At 38.2% G+C, this 13,166-nt stretch overlaps 1 protein-coding gene across 1 annotated transcript; it reads left to right on the plus strand.

The window, feature by feature from the left end:
• The first annotated feature begins 788 nt into the window (after positions 1-788).
• LOC145674970 (uncharacterized) lies at positions 789-12,427 on the plus strand. Its single transcript, XM_081745288.1, has 6 exons — positions 789-1,380; positions 4,503-4,763; positions 5,219-5,419; positions 6,992-7,203; positions 9,360-9,504; positions 12,256-12,427. Exons 1-6 carry the CDS (start codon positions 1,167-1,169, stop codon positions 12,375-12,377), a joined length of 1,155 nt encoding a protein of 384 aa, XP_081601414.1. The 5' UTR covers positions 789-1,166; the 3' UTR covers positions 12,378-12,427.
• Positions 12,428-13,166: the final 739 nt, after the last annotated feature.

Here is a 13,166-nt window from a genome sequence, read left to right on the forward strand (position 1 = left end):
TGCTCCCGACAAATAGGCTTTTGGTGAACACTGTAGGTGTCGTTATTCTTAAGACTTTCCAGTTTCCTTACATTTTCTTGATTCCACCATTTTCATGTATCTCATCGTCACCTTCTCATTTACATTGATGTACAATCATAGGGCGTTAAACTAAAAGCAAAAAAAAAATCTTCCAAATATCCTAGTACATATGGGTTTTCTAGACTACTCAAGTGGCCCCGCGTAGTGTAGTCGCTAATGCTCTCGCCTTCGGTGCGAACGGTCCCGGGTTCGATCCCGTTGGGGGTACTCAGTCGAAAAAGTATCAAAAGATTTTAAGTCCAGCTATCCTAAATGAGGTTTCCTTGGGTTTTCCTCATTCACAGCAGGCAAATGCCGGAGTGGTACCTAACATATAGGTCCCAGGCCGTTTTTTTCCTTCCCCAATACTTTCTTCCCTTGCTTTCGCAGGATAATGTGCTCACCGAGGGACGTCATCCCTCATATGTGACGGGCTAACAAGGCCATTGATGCGGAAAGCCCAGAAATCTAAATCCTAATCCTAATCTTAGTGACGGGCTAACATGGCCATAGATGCCGAAAGCCCAGAAATCTAATTCCTAATCCTAATCCTAGTGACGGGCTAACATGGCCATAGATGCCGAAAGCCCAGAAATCTAATTCCTAATCCTAATCCTAGTGACGGGCTAACATGGCCATAGATGCCGAAAGCCCAGAAATCTAAATCCTAAATCTTCACTACACAAGGGATTTTTTGCGCTGAAAACGGTTTCTTTGCAATTATGTCCCAGGTAACACAAACCAGACCATGAACGTCTTTCTATAGTACCAATATCTTGGAAGACGTCTTTCTAGATATTTAGGCCACCAAAAAACGTACCACTAATGGCATGGTGATGACGACTTTTATTGCCGATGGAGGTACGAATCTGGAACGTTCCATAATAGTCAATATGAATGACGACATTTTTCAATACGAACCATGAACGTCGTTGCATGGACAGTGTGGATCACGTAACCTCTAATGTTCGAAACAGGAAGTACCATGTACGTCTACAAGGTACCATGTCTGTGTCGTGCGCTGTGTGCATGATAACCGCGCATGCGCTGGCTTCGCAGTTTTCGTAGGCGGCAAGGTGGAAGATTACCGTATATGTAGTTGCACCATGTCTTTTCTCGTAGTGGAAGAAAACTCTTGTAGTGATGGTATTCCCATTGTCATCATCCACAAATCGTGGCTCACGCCACGCAAGAAACAAGCTTTCTGGCCGACAAAAGCAAAAGTAAGAAGAAATTTTGAGCCTATACTACTCAAGGGGGAAGAACCAAACGAAGAAGATTGGACTTTGTTCGAAATAAGGAAAATCAAATATGAAACAGGTTAGTATATTTTAATTCAATAATTTGCATATTGTTTTGCGTAAGTTAGGATAAGGTGTTAGTTTATCTTTAAAGAAGTTTTTTAGTCATGTTACCGGTCATTCTTAAGATGACAGTCTCGCCACTAATGCTTGATCATCCCTACCAACAAATGCTACTTCTGCATGTACAGACACACAATCATAGTCAATGTCTTGCGAATAAAATCAGAAAAATAAACACACTGCGAAACAAGACTGCACTTATTTAATATAAAAACACGTGTAAATGTGTTTTTATATTAAATAAGTGCAGTCTTGTTCAGCAGTGTGTTTATTTTTCTGCGTGTACAGATGATGAAACCGAAGAAAAATGTTGCGGAAAACAGATTCTTCCATATGCATAATCTCTGATGAACATAGACAGAATCAGTTTCCTCTGCTTGTTTCCCTCGCTTGTATCACCTGTAAACACAGAAAAAGTAACATATGCGGGTAGAGATAAAGCAGAAAACATCATTAGTACCTTGGTCACATACACCACTAAACATTAGTACAAGGGAAGAATATGGCAAAAATTTGCTTTAAGCAGAACACTGATAGGCTCACATATAGGCCTACTTGAATCTATTTTTCTTAAGTACAAGGGTAAAAATATTACTAAATACCATTCCTTTCATCATCATTAAAGAGAACTAACCAGCTTAACCAGACCCAAAAGAAGGAAAGTTCTAGAACGCTGGCCCCCTGTTACAAGAACACTGCCTTAAACAAGGTTTTCGTAAAAAAAAAAATAAAAAAAATCCAAAATAATGTTAATTTAAATTTGATTAGAGGTTGGGGTTAAGTGCTGTATCGCCGGACCAATTTTAGGAAATTTACCGGGTCAATTGGAGAATTTATTTAAGTTTGTGAAGAGGAATGAGTGAATAAGATAAGTAAAATAGTAAAACTGAATAAAGTTGCCGTTTTTATTGGTTGTGTTTGATGTAAGCGGCACTGTATTTGGAGGCGGAAGGACTATTTCGCGGAGAGGTGCATTTCTTATGATATAGTAGCACGAAAGGCATGGCGTTGGGGAAGAAATAAGAGAACGTCGAGGGCTATTTAGCGGAGTATTTATTTAAGGAAAAGAAACTCCAGGAAATTGTTGTACACGATTTTTTTTCCTGAAATTGGAAAAGTTTACAAGCCTCAGTTTTGAAGGTAAGTGACTCCTAACTGAACGGGAATGAATTTCTGCAGAATGTACAGAAGCTGTATTGTATGTTAACAAGTGAAGTGTTGTTAGTATGGAACGATGACAAGTGTTATTTAAATTTTTCTGACCGTCAAAACCCACATGTTGTCACTGCCCTCGCTTACGCGTATACCCACCTTCGCTGACACGCCTGCTTCCTTCGGACGCGCCCACTTGCTCCGCTCGGTCTCTCCTGCTGCGCTTTTGCCCTGACTCGGTTAGATAGAATTCGTGCTTTTAGTGGCCACCTAGTACAGGTTGAGTTGTTTCTTTGGACTGTAGTTTATATGCCCCTAACGTAAAGTAACGTCTTCTAACGTAACTTGATGTAATCCAACAGAATATAGCCGAATGCAGTATATTTTGGTGCATTTTTTCAGTTTTCAAAGTAGTCCGACGATACGGCACTAATACAGGAGGTTGAATATGTTAGGTAGGTTAGGTCAGGCCAAGTTAGTTAAGTTCGGTTAGTACCCCTTGTGCAGGTAGGCGGGCCAGTGTTCTAGAAACCTTCCTCTAAAGACAGTAATAGGATTCGTTGTGCTCAAAGTAAACTCTTACCGAAATTAACAAAATAACACCATTCAGCGTCAAAATACAAGTTTCAAAATAGGGTTATTCCGCAACAGCACATGAATATGTGACCATAATAAGAGCAGGTAATTTCCAAACCCCTTTTGGAATTTGAGAGGCATTTTATATTTCTCACTCAGACGTTTCGAGTGGTCTGAGGTTTTACTTTCTAGACTACGTCATGAGTTTTTTTTTCACAGGTACATGGATGTAGGCAGTTGTAGAAACGTCAACAACATACTCTCTGAAAAAGATAGTTTGTCAAATTTTTATTACTATTATTATTCCTGACAATCTCGGTACTATTTAAGCGATTCAACGACTTGTTTGTACCTTTCAGTTCCAAACGGAACGTCAGACGTATACTGGATAGATGCAGTCTCTGACTAAAAGAAACTGTAGTACAATCTACGCGAATTTTAAATTTCACATGAGGATTATAAGTTTATCGCGGGAGTTTCCCGATTTGTATATAATTCTGTACAAATTTTTTACTTGTGTAACTGTTTATCTTTTTGTCCTTCTGATATGACTCTTGACAATTACATTAACAACCAGGCCTATGTAAAGATCAGTACAACGTATCTTTATAAAGAGTCCTTCGTGAGTGAGTCGGCAATCGCATTTATGACCAATTAGTCCCTGTTTCGTGTTCAATTGGACAATTTCTCTTGGATGTAAGCCGAGAAGCGGTTTGGATTCCGCTTTAAGCTTATGTGACTCCTTCCAGCATAACCTTGTTGTTGCATAATAACGCCAAGGCGAAACAAACTAATTTCTGTCCATATTTAATATAAATACGTAGAGTAAATTATTTAAACCAAAAAAAAAAACTGGTTTAAACTAAAAAAACCGGGTTTAAACCAAAAAACCTAGTTTTTTTGTTTTTTTCAATAAAAACCATGGTTTTTGCCAACTCTGATAAATAGTGAGTGGGTGTATCTAGCAACACTGGCCAGATTAGCTCCTCCTCTCATACAGCGTTGCGAACGGTGTAAATCAATGTGTGCGCCTACTAGTAAAGTTTACAATCGTAAACACGAAGTACAACCATGTTCAAATGCGGTCACATCATCCGTTGATTTTGCAGGATATTGAGAGTTTTAGCCATCCGGAAAGGCAGTAACGATACTAGTTAAAGTGCATTGCATTTGATACAAGAACCAACTGTCGAGCTTAAAATACATAAGAGATTCGGCTTCATGTTTATGCATATGTACCTGCTTTTAAAACACCCAAGAGAATTCATTTACCATATACTTGACATTTTGCTCACTGTTTCACTCTTTTCCAGGGGCAATCATTAATATTTTTCCCCTTTCTGTTTTCAGATGATATAGAGAAGGCAAGGTCATATGCAAAGAGATTGGAAGATTGTAGTGGCAGTGACATCACAGAGTCAGATGCTGAAGATCGTGTTGGAAACAACAAACGACCTCAGAGGCAATTAAAACCCGTGAACCTTTTTCAACCAAGCAGTATACCTCCCTTACTCTCAGCTGGCACTAGTGTGCCAGAGAAGAAAGCTACAAAAAGGAAGCTTTTTGACATTCAGGGAACGCCGATATTTGAGAACTTGGCTGATGAGGCGGGTAAGAGATATTTTAAAATTATTCTAAGCTGGATATACTTTTTGGCCGTATTGTTAACAGGTTTTAGAAAGCAAGAAATTATGACAGATTTTGAACAGTTTTAGTGAAGCATAAAATTGAAAGATGACTTTTTGAAAGTTTATATATGTTCAAGTTAAATAAAAAAGACAACTCAAGTACAAAATCTGTTAACTTTGCTTCTTTACCATGAAACCAAATAATAATTATCGGAAATATTCATTTGTTATTAACATACCTTCCAATAGTGGGGTCCTGGGTTCAACTTCTTGCGAGGGCACACATGAATCTGAACCAGCGTTAAACTTTAGAAGCTCCACAGCTCGTTTAGGACTGAAGGGGAGACTATTACTCATTTTTTAAATATTATCTATTGTTGCTATGAGTTGTCCTGTTATTGTCAACCTCGTAAGTAAGTTTGCTTTCTTTCTTTACAGCTCCTACAGCTGAACACTCATCATCTGTTTTCGTCGTGAGGGAAGAGGAGAGGATTGCGTCTGGAGACAGAGTGAGCAGTGAGTCGAGTAGGTCCCCCACTGGTGACGTGTCTATTCTTGTAGCAGAAGTAAACTCATCGCCTTTCAGTTCGTTGTCTTCACGAACTTACAGCAGGCCAGAGGAAGATAACGCTGGCTTAGGTAAGTTGATGATCTAAGGTTCACAACTGATATTTAATTATGCCCAATGACGTTAGAACTTCTATGCATTGTTCCTCTTTACACTGAACTTGAATTTGATTTAACGTTTTTGAGCATCTCTGACAGGCTGGGAAAGAGGATGTGGGAAGTTTGTCGACCAGGGCCAATTTTGGAAGGTACCATTCCGGCATTTGCCTAGTGTGATTGAGGGAATGTCTGGAAAAACCTCAATCAGGATGGGCGTCCTCTGGGATCTATCCTAGGACCTTCCGAATGGTAAGCTTACACTTTACCAAATGACCAAATGAGATATGACACATTGGTGCTACTTATTGTTTTCCTGTACCTATGCTTGCTTCTGTTGGTCAAAAAAAAAAAACTTTGAATATTTTTTTTAACATATTGATTGTTTTCGCGTAACTATTGTTTAATTTTCTGCTGTCTCATGGAAATTGTGCATAGATGTTTAACTGTATGTGTTTCTTTGCATATAAATACTGTAACTAAACAATAATTCTTCTGTCTTCATATTTTGTCGCTATACTTTTCTTTTCCAATTTCATTATCCACTTATATACTTCACTCATCGCACATAAGCCTCCACTTCCTTGTACTTTTCTTGAAAAAAATCCTTTTTTCTAAAGTACTCTGTTTAACATTCTAGTGAAAACAGTTTTTTTTTAACTTTGAGCAAATTTTTACTAAATCAGTTTTCAAAATTATGAAACTAATGACTTAATTATTTGAAGTGTGGAAAATTGACATAAGCACCACTGTTATAATACCTGTAGAAATATTTAATGTTGAGTATTGTTATTGATCTAAAATAAAATACCATGTTTATGATCTAAAGAAAAGGATATTCATGAGATATGATAACTTTGCCAATTTCAAATATTAAATTTGTACTAACTTGCCGTAATTAACACATCCTACTGTATTGTTTTAATCGAGGGGCCATAGCTCAATTGGTAGAACACTGGCTTCGCATTCGGAAGACCGAGGGTTTGCGCCCACCGGCCAGTCATCGTGACTCAGGATTTTCCAGTGTTTTCTCTCAGTCGCACCAGTTAAATAGCAGGATGGTACCCACAAAACTAGGCCCTGGCCGACAACCTTCCCATGTTTTCCCCTTCCCCATCCCGACCTGTGACGAAGATGCTTAAAAACATTAAATCGAATTTCAATTTAATCTATTGGTTTTAATTTTCTTTTACTACAACACATGTCTGTTTTCCTGAAGATTTCGCCAACTTTTAGAAACTAATATTCAGTATGTATTCCACCGTTATTAAATTTCCGATGCGCACATTGTATGTTTTCACTTATCATACTTTCTTTTTCGTACGAAAGTACATCTTCAACATCTTTATCTCAAGTCAACTTTTGCATTCTACTTGATCACTTCAGTTAGCCATTTACATTAGCGAGTGCCATCTATACTGGTCTAGGATGTATTGTTCTGTTAAAGCCCAATAGTTGGTAAGCAATTCTGTATAGCAATTTGATTTGTATTACAGAGATCTTTTCTATCTGACACTGAAGTCTTTCCCTCCTGACTTTCCATTTCAGATCTACAAAAGAAGCTCCTGTCTTACCTCATAGAAGTTAGACAGCAGAATGTTCAGATTTACAGCTTACTGGAGAAAGTGAACAGCAAGCTTTCCTCAGACATCCAGCGTATACCAATTTGCAACCTACCAGTGGATTTCCCTTTGAAAACACAAGGAGATGTGGAAAAGTTGGAAGAGTTCCTGAAAGACGACCAACATTTCTCAGACGTGGTAAGCTTGCATTCTCACTTCTACGTACCTGTGTTTCATACGTCTTCATAGGTGAAAGTTAAAGAATTCAAAAGCAGCGGAATTAAGGATAGTAGGTAAAAATAAAAGTCATGGGTAGTTAAGAGAAAGTGATGCAGTATATAGCTGTTAAATGATTTTGTTTCCACACTTCGTCATTGTTTACAGTGAAATTTCTTGTTCATTTTTCCTGCTAGTAAAATAAATTATGGCATGAAATATTGGAGAAAGTCTGTTGTCGAATGGTAGGAGACCAGTTAAATAGCGAGTAATTTCACATACAAGTTACATTCCTACAGGTACAGCAAGATTTTCAACCTAAATCCATACCACTACGAGCGCGCGGCTTCGAAGACTCAACAGCTGATGTGAAAGACAAAAATTCGGGAATTTTTCCGATCTAAATCCCGTGTTTGTTTCAATTTTGCACAGCTTATAACATTTCTCGACTGCTTTTTTTTTCTCAAGAAAATTGTACGATAAGGCTCAAATCACTTGAAGGTTATCATTTTAAGTACATTTTTGGAGGTGGATTTTTTTTGGTTTTATTGTGGAATTTAACCGAAGAAACGCACTTTTTCTGGGGGGGGGGGACTATGGACTGTTGACGTTCATGCAACATATACGAGTGTCTTTATTATACTGGGTTCCCTGTTCTGCGTTCATGTCTGTCTGGTTTCTCTAGATGTCGCCTTGGACGCTTCGTCAGGTGACCTTCGGTAGAACGCGGCGAGTGTCCAGCATAACATACACTGTAATACCACATTAGCTAAAGGAACAGTTTACGGTGCATACAGTTACTGACATAACCATATCATGTTTAGTATGGACCACTGTGATGGGAATATTGCAATCTCGTAGTTTACAGTGTAATTGTCGATGGCACATTCGCTGCGCATTTTTGTCATGTACATGTAAACCTCTTACAAGCAAACAAAACCTTTGTTGCAATAGCGATCGCAACTTGCGCTGATTCCCTTGTCAACTTAAGAACGCTTCGGTGTGGAAAAACAACAAGAACTGCGTTGTGCTAGCTACTTGTCACTTTTTTCTTCGTGGTATCATGTATGTTTCGTAACGGCAAATGTAAAAATATTCAATCTCCATGATGCAAAGGGAGTAGTTGGAAGAAAAGGCAGACTTTGTGTGTAGATCACCACTACTACAGCGTTGTTCGCGCTCACTTGAAATAGCAAATCCAGCCTGGTACTAAAAATTCCTAGAAAAGTCAGGGAATTTGATAGTTTGTTTAGAATTCATTTAGCAGGTATTTCTTATGTAATGAAAAATGTTTCAAAGAGGTGAACAGCTATTACTACTGATGTCAGCAGTTCAATATTTCCACTTTTAAGAAAGCATAGCAGGGCATTCCTGGCATAATGCATGAAGTTGCTTGACTTCTGCATTTCTAATTTTCTTCTATAGTTTATTTTTTAGTAATGACAGAAAAAATTAGAAAGGTTTTAGACTTTTTTCTTACAGAATTCTTTTTTTTTGGGGGGGGTTGATTTCAGTGTTAGTTTTATAGTGATGTATAATTCTTGAAAATAGATCATCCCTGCCCTGTTGCTAAATGAATATACTTGCTTTTGTTGTTACGTTAGCCTCTAGAGATGAGACGATTCAGATTCCCGGAACGAAAGTTAACATTAGACGTTTTTTTCTTGTTTCCATCAGTAACCCCTTTATTTTTCAATTATTATTATTTTCTAAAAGTTTGAAGAACAATCTATTTACATTCTCCACATATGAAAAGAGACAATATTTTTTTCTTTAAAATAATCAAATACAACATGAGTAGTTCGTTTCAAATATATGAGTACGTAGTGTTGCATTTGCTGTCATTTTTCTTTCGCACTTCTTGTTTTAACAAGTTACGAAATATATTATAAAGAAAATAAAATTGAACAAAGTGAGAAGGAAAATCGCATTATGTGGAGAATCGTCAAGTTACATGTGCAACCAGCATTACGAAATTGAAGGAAAATAGTTTTCCCTCTAATCAGGCCTGAGGGAATTACGAAGGATCTAGTTCACTTTTTGACTTCTACTCTGAACGACTGTCCAGGTTTATAAGTACTATAACATTTTTTACAACTATTTCCATCTTCTATATATCTCCTGCTTCTTCCTTTCAGTGTTCCTACTTTGCTTCCCTGGGGTCTGGAGTGTGTGGCATTCTACGCCACGTAATGAGCAATGAAGTCGCCATGACCTACAATTTTCGCGGAAAAAAGGAGAAGAAAGCTTTCTGCAACCTGACATTGAAGGCAGCTGTGGTTCGTAAGTGGATTTCCTTAAAGATATTACAAATTACTCCTTAATTACCTAAGTGACAGTTTGATTTTGGATGCATCTATAAAGCATTCGAGCATTTGTTCAGACGATATATAGGTATAACCTAATTTCTTTCTAGAACACAGTTGACGGTTTATGGTAGTTTTTGTCTGTGTATTTATTTGTTTATTGAAAGTACACAAGAAAGGGATCGGGCCTCTAAATGCAAGATCACATTGGCCCTTTAAGTCAGGATTTAAGAAGGAAGGGATCCTGGCCTGTTTAGAGAAGGTACTATCCCGACATTCGCCTGGTGATACTGAGGGAAACCAGGGAAAACCTGTTAGGATGCCGCTATGAGCAGGGTTCGAACCCGCGCTTGACTTGGTCAGTGCCGTGTGGCAGGTGGACGCTGTTATCCTATACCACCGCTTGGATATAAGTAATTTGAGTACAGCATTGAATTTTATGTGCATCAGGCAGGGAAAGGGGGAGGTTGAGAAAATGAAACTGACGATCATAGTTTGCGGCACTGCAGGAAAGTTGTACCGGCATATAAATATTATCTTCGCAAAATTTCAGAACCTGGAGATGATCTGTTATGGCACGGAGTCTGAAATTTCGAAAATTTTATAAATTAATAAATAAATGAAAATAAAATTTTATGGTTCTTAAAAAATTCACAATGCCTTCGCAGTAGTGAGAAGTTATATCTAAGTATTCCCTTTACAAAATTTCATAACCCTGGAATAATATCTTTTGATAAGATCTGAGGTTTTGAAAAAAGATAAAAAAAATGTAATTTGAAAAATATATCACATTAATGACAGTATCTCTTTTGGTAGAGATGAGAAATTGCATTCACAGATAGTTAATTTCTGTTGAAAAGTTGAGAAACACAGAACCTATTTTCTGTTCTGACAGTGGTCTGAAATTTAATAAAATACCAAAAGTACGGCTTTACAACATCAAAGGGATTAAGTTTGAAATGTTCAATTTATATACTAGGGTCTAAAAAATTGTAGTTTTTATGTTAACAAACTGAAACGTAGGCCTATTATACTAGTATGTTAAATTTACAGTAAATCGGTTTCGAAAATTGGTAAATGTGTAATTTTAACATCCGGCAATTGTGCCAACGATAGGGCTAAGGGAGACGATGAAGGATGATAAAGGTGAAGGATGAATGAAATGGTGGAATGAGAAAGTGGGATGAAGCGGGAGTACCCCGAGAAAACCCACGAGCACGGTATCGTCCACCACGAATTAACATGGTGGGGCCGGGAATCGAACCCGGGACCTGTAGAACCAGAGATGAGCGTTCCACCACTTTTTTTTTTATTTTAAAGTTAACTGAGCCACCGAACGTGACTCAGCAACTTACTTGACCTAACTACACTGGACTTGCTTTACGTGCTTTACTCGGTTAACTGGCTTACCTAGGAACGACAGGGACACGAACACAGAAACATCGAGGACAATTAAAATCACAAAGGCTCTCCCACCGGGAATCGAACCCGGGACCCCGTACACCAAAGGCGCACGTGCTAGCCACTAGACCAGCGGGGAGGGCTACCACTGAGCTATCGTGCCCCCCTATCGGATTCGAGTTGTAGGACCTTCGCTTGTAATATCGTTCCCCTCCAAAATTCAAATGAAATTTACAAATACAACAATATTACGACAAAGATTTGGGTACCAAGTCAAACCACTGTTCCAGTAGCATGAAGCATTTTGTAAGACGTAATAATCAGTGCATTGGAAACATTGCTTGCGGTTTACAAGAGCAAGGTAGCTTCAGATAGGCTGTGCACCTGTATCTGAGAATCTGCAAATCGAAATGCGGTTTGCCTATGTGCATTACGGCTTATGGATTTGCCCCAGTAGATTTTATTTGCTTCTCCTGAAAAAAAATATCTGGTGCGTTTGATTAGCGCGTTTTGATCCGGAGGTCCTTATTTGATCTTAACATTAACAGCAGACTTGTCAAAACATTGTCAAGAAGAAAAAGAATCACGGAGGGAAGTAACGACCGGAGAGCAATAATAGAAGATTAATCTCTCTTGAACGACCCCTATTAGCTCTATGTAGGTGGTGTGGCACCTAACTCGATCCAGTCAGGTCATTTCGGAAAATATAATTCTCTCACAACCAAGGTGCTCGTTTGAGTAGGGATCAAAAGTATTTGGTGGATGTGGTTTTTCTTATTCTGTCAAAATTTATCCTACAGATCTGGCTATATGCAATCGCTGAGTGAAAACGCGGAACGTATTCGAGAGTTTGTTTACACAACGAGACCTTTACACAGCCATATTGGAATTCATTCATTATGAGAGTGGATACTATATTCAGGTTCCCCATTGAAGTGCAACACTCAATTATAAGGATCCAGCTCGACACATTCACCAGTTCATTATGACCTTTAGGTGCTTGGATAAAATTCATGTCTTCTTCTTTCTCACCACAACCATAGTTTTGTGGACAACATGGAAAATTTTACAACTTTTCTCTTACTTGGCAGAGATGTTCTATAATTTGGTATGGTTTTTTCTTTGTAAGCGCATCAAAATATTCTATCCTGATCTTCCTTTTGCTGGTTTCCCTTCCGCCTTTCCCTCTATCAAGTTGAGTTACATTAACATAATTTATCTAAATATTTCTTACACATTTAAAAAAAATTTGAAGCATATATTTAAATGATATGCAAATAATGATTTTCTCTCTTTTTCTACTTACCATTATATCTTTTCTTTTTAGGAGCAGCACGAATGCATGACCCAAACTCTACCGAACGAACTTTAGAGGACACAATTAAGACGTGGCTGAAGCATGCCCCACAACGGTTCTCGAAACAAATGGTTCAGAGAAGTAGTCAGTGAAGTTTTTGTTCATAAACTGCTTTTTGTTGGAAAGTGCTTTCACATTTATACTTGTTTGTACATTAGTTACATTTACATTTAATGCGCTTTCATATTTGTACTTGTTTTTACATTAGTTGTATTTACATTGTAACATGTTTAGAGTAGTTTCATACAGGCAGCTAAGAAGAAGAATTGCCAGGGAATTGAATGAGGCAGTCAGTGAAATTCTTGGCTCTGGCAATTCCTCTTCTAAGCAGCCTGGTGAAGATTGTCCCAACGCGATAAATAGTTCATCTTCACAGGATGAAATATTTTGGGGTGAATGCCAGGAAGCTGACCCAGAAAGGAGTACAGAAGAGACTTCAGGCCAAATTCCAAATACTGTCTGCACGCCCATAAATTCTGACGAGGAATTGAAATCCTTCTTGTGCACCTGGTCTCTGAAATACAGAATTAGTCACGAGGCGTTAAGTTCATTGCTGAGAGGACTTCATACATTGCACGCGTCTTTACCAACAGATGCTAGAACTTTATTAAGAACCCCAAGGGGAAAAATACACAAGAAGATTCTTGAAAATGGAGAGTATCTCCATATTGGACTTGAAAGCTGCCTGCAGCAGCTTGTGAAGCGAAATGAGGGTGCTCTTAAAAATGATTCGAAACTCCAGCTTATTTTAAATATAGACGGGATACCTTTATTTGAAGCTTCCAGCGTCTCCTTTTGGCCAATCTTGGGACTTGTTTATGGTTTGGAGATTCCTCCGTTTGTCATTGGGTTATTCTGTGGAAGGGAGAAACCAAAACCCT

Source organism: Thermobia domestica, chromosome 18 (genome assembly GCF_964235325.1).
Source record: "Thermobia domestica chromosome 18, izTheDome1.hap1.1, whole genome shotgun sequence".
In the NCBI taxonomy this organism is placed as follows: Eukaryota; Metazoa; Arthropoda; class Insecta; order Zygentoma; family Lepismatidae; genus Thermobia; species Thermobia domestica.